The 14,977-nt window shown below is 52.0% G+C and overlaps 2 protein-coding genes across 2 annotated transcripts; one reads left to right on the top strand and one right to left on the bottom strand.

Annotated features, from left to right (window-relative positions):
- The first annotated feature begins 235 nt into the window (after nucleotides 1-235).
- ASPZODRAFT_126902 (hypothetical protein) lies at nucleotides 236-1,258 on the top strand. The gene is made up of 8 exons (XM_022721606.1): nucleotides 236-455; nucleotides 527-558; nucleotides 634-649; nucleotides 719-806; nucleotides 853-912; nucleotides 975-992; nucleotides 1,054-1,074; nucleotides 1,151-1,258. Exons 1-8 carry the CDS (start codon nucleotides 388-390, stop codon nucleotides 1,175-1,177), a joined length of 330 nt encoding a protein of 109 aa, XP_022585439.1. The 5' UTR covers nucleotides 236-387; the 3' UTR covers nucleotides 1,178-1,258.
- Nucleotides 1,259-1,400: 142 nt separating this feature from the next.
- On the bottom strand, nucleotides 1,401-14,563 carry ASPZODRAFT_57610 (hypothetical protein; the record flags this gene model as incomplete). Its single annotated transcript, XM_022728693.1, has 3 exons — nucleotides 1,401-1,844; nucleotides 1,899-14,215; nucleotides 14,275-14,563. The coding sequence occupies 3 exons, from the start codon at nucleotides 14,561-14,563 to the stop codon at nucleotides 1,401-1,403; spliced, it is 13,050 nt and encodes a 4,349-aa protein (XP_022585438.1).
- Nucleotides 14,564-14,977: the final 414 nt, after the last annotated feature.

The raw sequence follows: 14,977 nt of genomic DNA, 5'->3' as shown, positions 1-14,977 counted from the left end.
ATAGGTTCTGCAATGTGAATCATAAGTAATTATAATAGAATACCTCACTCTTTCACTTATGTTCAATATAACCAGGTTTTCTCAATTGGCTTTGTCTCCATCTTTTAGGTAATATACTACTACTCCTAATCGGCACATCCATTATAAGTTATAATTTACATTCACTCCACCTAACCAGCCGCCAATATTCCTCTCCAGCCGTCTTTATTCAGTCTATCTCTCACTACTCTCCTTCCCATCCTGAACAACTCTTCTCTTTATCCTGAGCACCTCTCCTTCTCTCCTGACAGTCTATCCTCAGCTACTCTATCTCTTTGACTCTACACACCAACAACCCTTCTATCAATCCACTTCAGCACACCTATTTTCCAGATATCTAGATCCAAAATGATTACTCCCCCTCCTACTGGAAACCCTCTTACGGGCGGCTTCCCTGCTCTCCCCCGTCGTGGCCGGTGAGCATCACACAGGAACCCCCCGAGAAGCATGTATCAAGGGCTCTCTCTAACTCACGGATTCCTTCCAGCAAGCCAATTCGTGACAACATCCTGGGAGTCAGTAAGTTATCCTATATCCCATTATAATTATAACCAGGTAGATATAAAGTCCCTACTAACACCCCCCCCCCCCCAGGCAGACAATCCATCCGGTAAATCTTCAACTCTCGTCCAGAAAAAAAGATATATACTAAAACCATCATTTAACTAACTATGCATAGTCGTCTTGCTCGTCGCGGCGGCATCGCTCGTATCAATATCGATATCTACCAAGGGGTCCGACAGGTGATTAAGGACCGCCTCGAATTGGTGATTTTCCTATATATCTCTACCTGTCTCATGCTGACAGGTCTAGCTCATAAGTCAGCTCGTCGAGCTTCTCGAGTCGGGAAATACCCCCGACCACGAAAGAACAGTGCGTCTATCCACCTATCTCATTGACATTTTGTACCGAGTTACTACTAATAATGTCTATAGATTGTTGATAGCAGAGATGTAAGTCTCTAGAGATACCTTTTCAAACCGATCATCGAATGGCTAATGCATACCCTTCTAGGTCGTCTATGTTCTCTCTCGCGTAAGTATATCTCATCGGCCTAAAAACAAAAGTCTTCACTTAACCACCGCCGTCTTGCTGATGCTCATACTCATAGCTGGGAACCCCCATGTACGGATTCTGAACTCGACCGTTGTCTTCTACGCCTGGGTTCTAGTTCTTTGAACTTAGGTGTTTGTTGACTGAGGATAATGTTTGCGACGTTAGCTTAGGATAGGACAGTCAATTCAATGTCATGAATGACTTTCGGTATCTAATACTCTCGGTAAAGTAGATTAATACTGTAGAATAACAGACATAGAAGTATCTAGAGCTTAGAATATACAATGGAGAGTAGAGTCTATACACTATGCATCCATCAACTGCTCTCCCTCGTCCAGCAGATTCACCACCTTGGCCAGGTCCGAGACCATCTTCTTGCCATGTCCGACCAGCAACAGCTTCTCCGCATTGGCAGGCAGGCCCAGGTACGTCGGGGGTTCGCGCTCGGGCAAGCGGTTGACCCATTGTACAAAGTCGTTCAGCCCCGTCTGGCTGGGCAGTGCCAGGCAGTCATCCTTCTCCACCCCAGACACCAGCTTGTAATCATCCTCGAACGCGGCGGGCGTCAGGAACTGATTGACCAGACCCTCCAGCTGCGCGAAATCGCCCACGTCGTCGATCTTGCCGCCGTATGTCTCCTTCACCAAGATTCGGATCATATCCCAGGGCAGTTTCTGAGGTGCAATGTTCGAGCGACCTTGCGAAACTGAGTCGATCCAGTGGTCAATGATATATGCCGAGCACTCATACTATATATGAAATTAGCGAATTGTAGAGAGCCAGGGAATCGGGTGAAAACTTACATCACTATCGTTGAATTCCCAGAATCCTTTCCATCCTAGGCTAGGTGCGTAGCGTAGCCGCTCCTGGACGACGGCGTGCAAGAAAGACAGTAGGAGATAGACACGAGCCTTCTCCACAGGAGACTTGCTGGCGCGCGAAGACAATGAGGAAAGCGAATCCTTCATATTTGCCCGGATACCAGCGGGCTGCTCGTACATGAGCACCCGGGAGGCACGAATCAGATTCACGGGGATCTTCGGGCTGGACTCCATCGACAGGAAGAGCCGGAAATCCCGGTGAGGCTTGAGCGAGTCCAGGCGCTTCTCCAAGCTTTGAAGCCACGATGGCGCAAGGTGCACGTTCTTCACCAACACCCAGTTGCCGGTAGCAGCGGCGTTGCTAATCGCCTTGTCAGCACTCTCGAGACCTTCGTTCGAGCCCATGGCAATATTGGCACACGTCGCGTGCATGCGTTCCACCAACGCGTCGACCTTGTAGCTGGCATCGAAGCCTGGGCTGGAACTGAGTGAAATAGGCGAAGTGGCTGTGACCTGCTCGACCACGTTCTGCAGATCGCTGCTACCCTCGAAGAACTCGCGACCAAAGACGGCGGCAATGAATCGTTCGGCCGTGGGCACGAAACGATCCATCCGGCACAGCTTCACGAGGAGAAGGGAGCGAAGTAGCTGATCGAGCTGTTCGGTACCCTCATCCCAGATCACAGGAATGAAATTCTCTGCAAGCTCCTCGGTGCAGAATTGAGTCCACTGCTCCGGAGTGATCGCGTCCACGTAGGATCTGAACAGAGACATATTGGCAAGGTTGCTCAAGACTTGATCCCTCATTTCGCTCGGTTCCGTGGACAGATCTGTTCCCTCGACGCTTTCGTCTAGGATACCGTCGATGATACTCTTGTCCATCGAATATGGAGCAGCCTGGGCTAGGAGCATCGCCAACGTGATGCGGTCCTTTTGAAGGAGACCTAAGGACGTACGCTGATAGGTCGTCACGAAGAGATCGCGCAGGATGATTTGGACTCGCGCAGCGTGTTCTTTCTCCTGGGCTAAGCGCTTGTTCTGGTAGAGCACGGAGTTGAAGATGTCAACAAAATACTGCAGAGAGAACTGGTAGAAGTGGTTAATGTGATGAAGCTGCTCCAGCACCGCAAACACCGCACTGCAAGACCGGGCGATGATGTTGTACTGCAATGTGATATTCTCGACTTCCGTCATCACACCCTCGGTCTCCACCATCTTTTTGGAGATCTCGGCTGCTTCTTTCTTCAAGGTCTCCAGCGTCTCGATGACATTGTCATCGTCGAGAATGTTGCCCCGAGACTCGTTCAATGCTTGCAACAAGCGCTTCTCCAGCTGGCGCAAATGAATCTTGAATTCGCCCTGCAGCTTGACAAGGTTGGTTCGGCGCTCGTCCACATCGGGCCGCTCGAATTTCAGCACCTCATTTAGGGACTGTGTCTGCAGACTGCTCTGCGTGACAGTGAAGTTGACGAATGTCGTTCGACTGCAGACATCTGGGGGGAACGACGCCGAGGGATCCCGTGTCGAGAGGAACAGCTTGAAGGCCGGTGAAAAGTCAATCTCTTGCCTGCCAAGCTGGATAAGCACACGACCACCGGTCTTTTGGTACTCCTTGTTGAGCACGTGGTTCAGAATAGGATCCAGATGTTCCGCATCTTGGATGAGGATCGGGTTTCCGAAACGCAGCGCGCTTTCCAGCTGTTTGACGAAGGAGTCATCCAAGAAACTTGTGACGGTTAGCTTTCTTTCCTTGTTCTCCTTCTGCAAGAACTCCGTGACCCGGCCAGAGGGATCGATGATTAGAGGGTATCTGTTGAAGCGCTTGAGAATAATAGCGTTCTCCGTGCACAAGTCGTCGACGGGGAGCGAATGGTCTTGCCAAGTTAGCCGTTCGTCAGCGTTGGACAAGTACTCCGTGATGGGATTGTGAGGCTTGAAGCTGATGCCAGACTGTGCCAAGTGGTGAACCCAATCGTCAACCATCGCCTTTCGGAACTGCTGATCGTAGAAACCACCGTAGGCAAGGAACGCGGCCGCAATCAGAACGTCACCAACAAGAGTGCCAATCTGCGTCTCGAACGAGCGGCTCCCTTCCTCCCATCTTGCACGCTCCGACGACAAGCTGTCGAGCAGGCGGACACTTCTGTCGACTTTGAATTGAACTCGCGACATCTCCGTCTTGATAGCCTGAGTTTCGCTGATGAGCGATGCATATTCGGCCTTGTACGTTGCAATACTGCTTTCCAGTCCCTGGATGGTATTTTCAATGGCCTGGGCTTCTGCTTTGGTTTGCAGAGCTTGCTCTTCGAGTTGATCAACCTCCTCGCGCAGGGGACCAACCCGATCCAGGATTTCAGAGTAATTCACCTGGGCTTCAACCCACTGGACCAGTGGACCACAAGCTTTACTGGCACGGTTGACTCTTTCGTAGGTGAAGTCTTCTTTGGAAAGGAACTCATTCTGCATCTTGAGTCTGTGGCTCCGCGTCATTTGCCGTTCATTATCATAGTTGACGATACTTGCGATGAAATCGTCTTTTCGCACAATGCCTTGAATGGTTTTCCAGCTGTCGACCTTGTGACCAAGAAGGGTGCAAACGGCCTCGAGGGCCAGGCGAACACTCGCAGGAGGGTTACCCATCGATCGAACTTCGGTCAGATGCTGCCGCTTGATGTTGCTGACACTCTTTTGAGCTTCCAAAACCGCAGGCTCCGCTCGGGCAAGATCATTCAATACAACCTCCTTTCGCTCGGCGACCTCACGTTCCTGCTTCTCCAACGCCGTTTGGATTTCGAGGGACGCCGCCTTTCTCTGTTCAGCTTCCCGCTGATCGGCAACCATCCGTTGCAACTTCTCGTTGGCTTCGGCATCCTTCTTTTCTAGCTGTGTCTTCTTCTGAGCAAGACTAGCACGTAAATCCCGCACTTTGTCCACTGTGTCGCGCAACTTCTCGAGACCAACATTCAAGTGTCGCTGTTGCTCTTCCAGGTCCTCCCGCTTTTCGTTGAAAAGCTTCACGTATTGAGCAACAAAGTCGAGATAATGGCGCGGGGTGAGATAGGTCGTCTTGCCTTGCTGCTTTTGCAGGCGTTGGTTGAATTTCTGCAAGGAGTAATGGATGTAGACCATTGAGTTCACCACCGCGTCTCTGTGGGACGCAGGGAGACTCAGCTCACGATAGGCCACAGGAATGCTGTCCGGTGCGATGAAGCTGGGTTTGTCGAGGTCGACTGAGTGGGTGAGCTCGGAGCCGACCTGGAATAAAGCCTGATCTGACCAATCGCCCATCCAGTTGAGTACGCAACGGTTGAATAGTGCAGGACTTGTCGCTGCCTTCGAAGACAAGCCATCCTCGGGAGGATTCATGGTGAAAACAACGTGTAGGTTCTTGACGATTTGTTGTGTGAACCATTTGTACAACTCTTCCTGAGAATCAAGGAGGAGGCCTTGTCTCTGAGCACCTTCCTTACAGGCAGTCATCAGTGATGAGAACTCGTCGCCTTCAAACAGACCTGGCACCTCGGCGTTGGCAAGAAGGGTATTCATTCTCTCCAGGAAACCAGAGTCGAGAACGTTTGATTCATCCATGATAAAGCAGATCTTCTCGCCTTTGCAACCTGCCCGGCGCAGAACGCTGCGCAGGTCGTCGTCAAAGTCCTCCGAGGAGTACTTCCCATGAACCTTGATCTGGAAGATCTTGAGACCGTTCATCCAGGCCACGAAGCGAGACAGCGTGGTTTTTCCACTTCCACTGACACCGATCAAGATAAGATGGCCTTGAGGTTGACGGAACACCCGGTCAATACGTAGGGCATGCTCCAAGACATCATTGAACAGCACAAGCGGGACATCCACCTCTTCTTCACAAAATGTCTTGAGACGGGCCTTGACAAAGTCGCGAAGTCGCTCCTGCTCCACGGGGACGTAGTTCTTAGAGAGCCAGTTGGAAAACAGGATGGGTCCCCTCAGAGCCTGCTCCTCATCAATCGTGGGGAAATGTTCCAAGGCGATGCGTCGCACGGCATCTGCAGTCCAGTTTCTTTCCTCCTCGTTGACCAGTCGATCTTGGAACAGGCGTAGAGCTTCGTGTGCCCAGATGCGGACAAGACCTTCTATGGACAGGCTTTCTAGCGGCTTGATGGCTTCATAAACACCGCGCACCCATCGAGTCAGTTCACGAGGAGAATAGACGTAATGAGGTTGGATCTTCGGTGTGAATCTTGATTGAGACTCCAGGTAAAACTGGACCATAGCCTTGGTAAGAGACTCAGAATAGCCTCGAAGCAGAGGAATGATCTTCAGGATCGCCGAGTTGAAAGTGCCGTAGATCTGGTTCAACGAGATTTCGCCAGGGTAGTCGACCATGATCAACGGGGAGTGGCGGAGGAATCTCTCGCCCATGGGTGTACGTCCAGCATCAGTAGGAGGATTACAGGCTCCAACGAACTGGATACGGTCCAGAGTAACCCAGGTTTTGTCAGATGTTCTCCAGAACCCGTTCTGTTCGACCAACTGCCTCAAGAAGGAGATAGCTCTCTGAGTACCATAGCGATCAGGAGCCGGAAGGTTAATTTCATCACAGAAAATGACAAGCCAGCGACCAATCTGGTTTGGCGACATGACAACGCCATTCAAAGTCTTCCTGTACTCGCAGTACTGTTCGAAGGTCTTGATCAGCAGGTCTGGGGTAGTCGCGCTGGAGAAGTTCAGGCCGACGACTTCCATGTTGGGGAGCTTTCGCAGTGCAGCAAAAAGTGTCATCGTTTTACCCGAACCCGGGGGACCACAAAGCAGCAAAGGCTTGTGCTCTGCAAGCCAGGAATAGAGGACATCTTCGTGTCGAACTGTATCGACTGTTGGGATGATGACATCTGTCTGCGTTATGGAGTGCGTATTGATCTCAACAGAAGGCACCTGTGATTGCCAGGTGGTCCACTCGGACTTTGGCAGGGAAACATCGAAGTCGATAAGAGATGTGTCTCCAAGCGGGGGGGTGTCGATCGTTGTGAATGCCGTGATGTACTCTCCAAAAGCTTTACGGTCTCCCAGTGGACAGTCACCCGTGAACGACCAGACCAGGGCAAGAAGCAGCTTCTTCGACATGTAGGATTCGATCTGGTCGGAGTCAAGCGGGAAATCAACGTGTTGGATGTTATATTCGAGAACATCCCGGCATGCTTTGTTCAGCAGACTGAATAATGTATTGAGGGCTCGGATACTGGTGAACTCCATGATGTGGTTATATTTCTGCGCCTCCTCAAGGGTCTTGAGAATAAGGTCATCGGTCTGCAGAAGCTGCTTCAGGATGGTTGATAGCATATCTTGGACATCCTGAGTCTTAACTGAAGCCTGACCAGCGGGAACACTATCGTCATCCAAGTCTTCAAATGTTTTGGTCTTCAGTGATTCCACATAATTGCTGACCATCATGGCCGGAGTGACCGTGTCGTCATTGAACCAGACCATACCGCAACGACTAACAGTAGCCAGTGTAGCATACTTGAGACTCTCGACCTCGAACATGATGCGAACATTGGGAGGCAGGTTGAGACGTTCTCCGTTGGGAAGCGTCAGCAGCTTATTATCGTCGAGCACACTGTTCAAATTTTCGACCCATTCAGGATCGACATCACCGTCGAACACGATCCAGTGGCGTTTGCTGTCCTCCCCTCGCAAGTTGTCAACAATCTTTCTGAGGATGCCAGTGAAAAGACCGTCCGTCCATTCTCTCGTGGTGCTGTCCAGACTACCATACAGTGCTTCCTTGGACATGACCTTGGAGTCGATGATATGGGAAACGCCTTCAACGCCTTCGATCCGTTGAAGCGCCTGCAGAAGGATCTTCCACGCTGCGGACTTTCCAGAGCCTGATTTACCGACCATCATGACACCATGATGAATGGTCTGAATCTGGTGAAGTTGTAACACCTTGGTGGTCCAGGTTTCACTGTCAACGATGTGTTGTTCCTTGGCAATATCACGGATGGCCTCGGTGAGTTTCTCGAAATCAGCCGGAATATACTCCACACCTGGGAAGTCTTCTCTTTGGATCTCGAGCATTCTGTCAACGTCCTCACGGACTAACTTTGGAGCAATCGTCTCCCGAAGACTCTGGACTATAATTTGGGGTTCGACAATTGCCTCGGGGCCCAGTTCGCCCTCTGTGCTGGCTAGGCGCGTACGCTTGAGACCACCAGAACTAACAAGGACACTCTTCAAAGCACGCAAACCAAAGTCGTAATGGGCCTGTTTCGATAGCTTCGCGGCGCAATGGTCGAAGAATGGCACTGTTTGCTTAGAGAGAGGCTTGGCCTGTTTGAAACCTTGAGAGAAAAGCATCACTTCGGCAATGAGTTCTTTATCGGGCTTTGACATCGCCACGCTTCTGAACAACTTCTTCAAGTTATCGGGCAAGTTCGAACGGCCCGCATAACCGGGGTTCATGGTGATGAAGATTCCAGTGTTTGGGTTGACAGACAGGCGTCTGCCAACGAGTTCGATCTGGGCTTTGGGGTCGTCGGTCCCCTTTCGCAAACCGATCTGAATATTCTGGATCTGCTGAGACACGGCCGACAGGATTCTTTCCTCCAAACGGTTGAATTCGTCGAAACAACCCCAAGCACCGACTTGGCAGATACCGAGGAAAATGCGACCCATTGCCTGGAAATCAAAGGTGTCGTCACAGCAGAAGACAAGAGTAAAGCGACCCAGTTGCAGACCCAGGGCCTTGACAGACTCCGTTTTACCAGTACCGGCAGGCCCGTAAGGCGAGCCACCCAGTCTCTGGCACAAGGCCTGCGTGAGAGTCAAGAAACAGCGGTCCGTGAGAGGCGTGCGGACCAGGCGCTCGGGAACACCAAGATACTCGAACCCATAATTTAGTTTGGCATTAGCCATGTGGACGTACAGGCGTTGCAAGAAATCGCCTTCGTTGCGGTAGACATAGCGCATCTGGAGGAGCCATAGGTAATGGGTCGGGGACGAGGCGTTGAACTGGATGAGTTTGGAGATGACATCTCGCTGATGGACGAATTCTGTGATCATATGCTCACACTTCTTCCGGCTGATGGCATCCAGCTCTCCAAGGACAGTGGATGCAAGCAGCTCCAGGATTCTGACTTCCGCCTCGTATAACGCCTGAAGGTTGCTGCCGTCATTCTCCAGAGACTTCTGCACGGCACCAGTCCAGACAGCTTGACTGGCAAGCACAACAATCTGGGCAGGGTAATTAGCGAGAAAATCGTTGAATGCGGTGCGGTCGACATCTGGGGCGTTGTACAGCGTGTCGAACTGCTCAACAGCTTCGGCCAGCAGCTCAGCTAAAGTCGACTTCATGCTGGCCTCCAGCGCACTCAGCCAGTCGTTGATCCGAGGAGTCTTGACAAGGTTCACTTCCTTCTTCAGTCGCACCTCTTCGCCTTCTTTGGAAGTGAAACCCACGATGTTACTTTCATCATCCATGAGCAAACCAGACAAGCCGGCGAACATCTTTTTGAAGTGCTTGGCAACGCGGAGAACGTCATTGCTGTTACCAATGATCTCCAACAAGTCCTCATCACCGACAAAGTAGAACCGAGGGAAGGAGACACGCTCTCGCTCGAGATACTCGCCAAGCGCCTTTTGGATCTTGTTCAGAAGCTCCGCCAATCTTTCCAGCGACTTTTGGACACCATTAATAGCTAGGACATCCAGTACAAAGGGAGACTTGTAAACTTTCTTCATCACCGCAAAGAATTCAGAATTGATGTTCTGGAAGCGGCTTGATTCCAAGGGAAGAAGATGCTTGATATCCGCGTTACCGGTGAAGACGCCTTCCAGGTAGACCCACTGGCGTTGAACATCAATCCAGACATCGAATAGAACGTGGACACGGTTGAGCTTGTCTTCCCAAGAGGTCGCCTCCTCTTCAAACTCTTTATAGTACGGGGAATGACGCATGGCTTGCAGGGAATTGAGATTCTCGCTGCATTTGGCGAAGAGATCGTCAAATCCACGAATGAGGCGACACTTGTTCTGGTAGTTGACGAGGTCCAGGGAGTAGTTTTGCCAGGTCTCGCGGACGGATTTCAAAAACTCCTCCAGAGCCATTTCTCCCTGGGCCTGGGCAATAATGTCGCGAATTACGGTTTCGCTGGACACAAGCTGAAGATCCCAGACATCGCCAAGAGTGAGGGAGACGAGGGAGAACCGCTTGCCTGGTTTGAGAGCCTTGTAGATCTTTTGCCAATGTCTTTCCCGAACCGCCTCGGACTTCATGTCGGAGAGCAATGTATTGACTTTCAAGAGCTGTCGGAGCACGTTTTGGATGTGTTCAAAGGCAGCATATTGACGCATCCGGCTGGGCATTTCCTTGGTCATCTTGATCAGGCCATCAAGAGACTGGCGGAGCTTCCTCGGCTGCACACTTGTCCAAAGACCGTCTCGGAGATCATTGAGACTCTTCCAGATGGTTGAGAGAGCCGCCCACACGGACATAAAGTCTTGTACCTCCTCCAGCATGGCGGGCAGGGAAGACTCCGTGCTTGCAGGGAGATCGAGGGCTTCCTTCGCCTTGGAAACCATTTCGAACTCGGACTGAAGGCCTTCCAGACGGGATTGGAAGGAGCTCAGAATGCGCGAGGCCTCTTCTGGCGGGATGGTACCTGATACAGGCTTCTCGTCGTTCCACTGACTGATGATCTCCGCAATCTTGTCACCTATGACCCTGTCCTCTGCGATGATCTTCGCGCGTAATCCTTCAGTCTGGTCCTGGACGATCTTGCTCTTCCGGACCAACAATTCGTTCAAAGCTGCCCATTCGCCATCGACGTTCTCCACGTGAAGCCAGTCACTGGGGAACTGATATCGTTGACGAGACAATGTTGTCTGGCCCTGACGGAAAAGGTCGACCTCTGGCTCCCAGATTCTGGCCTTTCGTTTACATTGCTGGACGATCGTGATGAAGGAGACTGCGTGTGCGGTTGAGGAAGCCTCCAGGGTTTGACCCTCTAGGTCTCGGCGAGCAGCGGCAATCTCGGCGTGAACCTCTCTCATGCGGCCGCCGAGCTTTGAGCCAAACTTAAGAAGGATCTCGTGCTGCCACTGATCGTATTTGGCATTCACGCGGGTTTGCACTTGCTCGTAGTCGATTCTGATGGTGCCAAAGGCGCGGCTAACTTCAGACGTATCAAAGGTTGCTCGGCTCTTGCGGATCTCTTGTAAGAGCTGGAGCCATTGCGACAGATCATCGCCCAAAATGTCGTAGACTTGGTCAGACTGCAAGTCCCACAGCGACTGGAACTGTAGCCACTTGTCGACATACTCCGATACCTCCTTTAGACGAGACTCGACCGCGGTATAGACTTCGTTTAGCTCTTTGGTGCAGTACTGCGGCAGCGTGGCGAAGCAAACCTCTGAAAGCTGGACTTTCTGGACGTCTATCGAAATCTGATAGCGAGAGGACTTGATCTTTTCCAGGTTGCAGATGACTCCAAGCCATTCGTCGAAGTGTGCGAACCAACTTGCTCGCGCAAATTGCAGGGGTGGATCAAGGTGGAGGACCTGGTTTCGCATCGAGATCTCATGAAGAAGCTGTGGAAATTCGATCTTGTAAGCCACGACCTCGTTCTCACCGGTTGAGAAGTTATTGGCGTGACTGGAGATCCGATCGGGGTACTTCTCGTTCTTCGCTTCCTGGAATGATGCGATCCATTCACGGATTGCGCGATGGAGCCGATCACGAAGAATGGACTCGATCTTCGAGTTCAAGTTCGCGACCCAGAACCCGAGATTCACGTAGTTCTCGAGGTTGAGCTTGTCAACTGCGACTTGAATGTTATCGAGATGCTGCTTGAACGCGGCAGCTTCGTATGGGCATGTTTTCAGCTCCAGGATAGCCTTTTGGATGCTCTCGTTGATAGAGGACAAAGTTGACGTCTTGGACTGTAGAATGGACGCAGAACCAGCAAATTCACGAACAAACTGGACGTGTTTGCTCTCGCCTCTGCTGCCCGCCGAAGGGTCGATCGGCCCATTTGTCAAGGTAGATTGCTTAACGTGTAACTCATAGGAGTGCACGAAGGACTCCCATCGAAGCGGAATACCCTTGACAACCATGCCTTGCGCGTCGTTTAGATATCCATTGAGCAGTATGGCAACATCAGTCATGGATAAGATCGAGCGGTGGGTCTGTAGGAGGGTCCTGACGCTCTCCATCAGACTGATGGCATAAGGATAGACGCGCTTCGCCTCTTTGGAGATATTGCTGACGGCATGGGGAACCTGGAAGTTAAGCCAGATCAAGTTGCGAACCTCTTTGAAAAGGGCAATAATTTGGGCGTCAAAGTTGACACTCAATTCCAGGGTGTTGCCAGCCGCACGGTTGCGGTTGATGTTGAAGAGCCGGCCGGAGATGGTGATGTGTCGTCGCTGCACATCATGAAGCCAGGATTCGAACACTGGTCGTGTGTCGAGCTTCTTCCGGAACAGGTTGCCCTCAGACTGAAGCTTCTGGCCTTCAGAGTGTAGGTGCCAGTCTTCGCCGAGAACATCTTCGACCTTCCGCATATATCCATCCAGTTGCCGCTCGATCTGGCGGGCCCAGACAATTGCACCGGAGACGGGAGGCAAGTCTCGCAGCTGGGCCATGGCGTGTGCCTCGGAATGGCCATACTGCTGCTTGAAGCGCTCGTGCAGACCAGAAATGTCATGTTTGACATTGTCGATCAACTGGGTCTGGTATTCGCCAATGGCTCCTCTGATCTTGGGGCGAACGAGGAGCGCGTTGAATTTCGAGAATACACGAAACATTTCATTGGCATTCTTTGCAGTAGCAAGGCGATCACGAAGTCTGGCGATGATCGAGTTTTCAACGCGAGAGGTCCGTTCATTGTAGGCAATCTCTTCCTGGATCCAATTCTGCGTCCCTTGGGGAGATACGTCCAGCACATCTCTATTTTTCAGGGCAGCGTAGGCCTGGGCGACTTCTTCCACCGCGTCCACATCGCCAATCTCCTCGACGATCACGGTTCCATCGGCGTTGGCGCCATTCGGAGCGTCTCCGGTAGTCGTGGTCTTGGGACCGAGAACGTTCACGATTGTCCGTTGAAGCTGTTCATGGTTGACTCTGAAAGTATTGATATATTTCAATCGCTCCTGAATCTTTTCATGACGTGCCACGATCTTGATCGGAATGAACTTCTCATTCCGGCGTCGCATAGCATCACGGGCGACGTTGGTGAACTCCTTGAGATTTTCATCCCAAGTCCGCCAGATGGCGCCCGCCGTCTTCATCAACGATCTGAACTCGCGGTAATCCAGGTGCATGATAGTTCGGCCATTGAGGCGTTCATGGATCTGAGTATCGAGGTCCCCGGAGATGGCCTCAACGAGGGAAAGGGCGCGTTTGATCGGGTATGGGCAGATTTTCAACTTCTTGTTCAAGTGGTTGAAGATGAGACCCAGCGACTCTTGTACCTTCTGCAGCGTAGTAGCCGACAGGAGCTCGTCGAGAGGGAAGTCTCGCATCAGCTGATTGTACTTCTGGACCATGTCAGTAGCCTCGCGCAGGCCCGTATCGGCTACGAAACTGAGGGTTGCCTGATAACGTTTGGCATGGCGAAGGATATCCATGGTCAACTGAACGCCATCTCCACGCAGCTGATTCTCGATGCCTTCAAGCGCGGTCTCCATCGACAACCAAAAGTTTATTTCCTGGGCAGCCGAGTCGCTGTCCGCATCGCGCGACATCTTGGTGATCGTCTGGATAGACCTGATCCAGCCATTAACGGTTGCTTGGATGCTATTGATAAACGCGCTGCTCTCGAGAACGGTCGGGGGAATCAGTTCCACAGAGGGCTTGATACCTCTGGCCTCCGCCTCGTCCAGTGCCGCCTGCACAACCTCGTGAAGCGGTAGATTGAGGGCGGGAATTTCGACATTCTGCTGCAAGTGTCGTAGGGCAAGCTCCAGCTCCGCGAACCTCCTATTCGCACCGGGGACGCCCGTCTTCGCCTCCACATCGGATTTGGTTTTAGAAGCACCGGGGATCTCGTGGGTTCGGGTGTACGCGTCGAATATCGGCTTGAGACCGATGTGGATGGCGGAATGTACGGCCTCGATAGGTAGAACCGAAACGCTCTGCTGGGCACCGGAACCATTGGCGGAAGCAGGACCCGCAAGATTCATCACCTGGACCTGCGATGTGATGGGTAAGGCCGGGTCCAGGGTCACCGACCGTTTGAAGAAGACGACAGACGCCGCGGTTGTGGCGGAAACAAGGACCTCATTCGACAAACTGTACAAATATTGCTCTGATAGAGCTAGCCGGATCAGCTCTGATTTTCAGATAGATATTACCACACAGACAGAAGGGCCCTACCGCTGCCGTCGTCTGCTCCATCAGTCTCTTCAGACTCGACAACATCCTTCTGCACGTAGAGAGCAACCTGCGACTCCGACGCAAATCGCAAACACCGCTGAGCCGTCTCATTGTACTTCGCCTTGGATAGCAGGCTCCCCGTGCTTTCCAGGTCCGCCCTTGAAGCCCCCAGTGTCACCTGGAGCACCTCTACCAAATAGTGTATGAGCACATTCGGATCGACTAGAGACACCGGGTTTGGCGTCGACACGCCATTTGTCGCAGCCCCTGCGGAGGCGACAACCTCCATTTCTAACGCTCGCTATAAACTGTACTCTGCGCCGATCGCATCGAGGGTTGGAATTCCTCGTTGTTGCCGAAAAGGGACAAAAATAAACCCTCCGTTGGCGGATGGTACAGGGAGTGTTTACACCGGGGATCGACCGTGTTTGGCTGCCTCGTAGCCACACCAGGAATATTAATGAAAAGGGTACACGACAGAATGAACAAGGACGAAGGAATAGATTAGATGGGTGTGTGAAACAGGGAAACCACAGCAGCAAGAGGGTGTATGGGAGTAGGAGTACCTTCAACACGTCGACCTGAAAGGCTCACGATGCAGTGGGACGCGGCAGGCGTGTCTCTTGGCTGATCCCTGATCACGGACCCGCCGTCAGGGGGTTGACACTAGCCGTATGGGGCCTAGTGGAGAGCTTGCCATTTG

The sequence above is a fragment of the Penicilliopsis zonata genome (assembly GCF_001890105.1).
Source record: "Penicilliopsis zonata CBS 506.65 unplaced genomic scaffold ASPZOscaffold_1, whole genome shotgun sequence".
Taxonomy (NCBI): domain Eukaryota; kingdom Fungi; phylum Ascomycota; class Eurotiomycetes; order Eurotiales; family Aspergillaceae; genus Penicilliopsis; species Penicilliopsis zonata.
Note: the sequence above shows the minus strand (reverse complement) of the source record. Positions and strands in the feature narration are given on the sequence as shown.

Excerpts from the sequence above, each read along its gene's own strand:
- ASPZODRAFT_126902 (XM_022721606.1), top strand. The coding sequence starts at position 388 with ATGATTACTCCCCCTCCTACTGGAAACCCTCTTACGGGCGGCTTCCCT. Across the intron at positions 807-852 it reads TTAAGGACCGCCTCGAATTG|CTCATAAGTCAGCTCGTCGA; the intron begins GTGATTTTCCTA and ends TGACAGGTCTAG. Across the intron at positions 1,075-1,150 it reads TCGTCTATGTTCTCTCTCGC|CTGGGAACCCCCATGTACGG; the intron begins GTAAGTATATCT and ends TCATACTCATAG.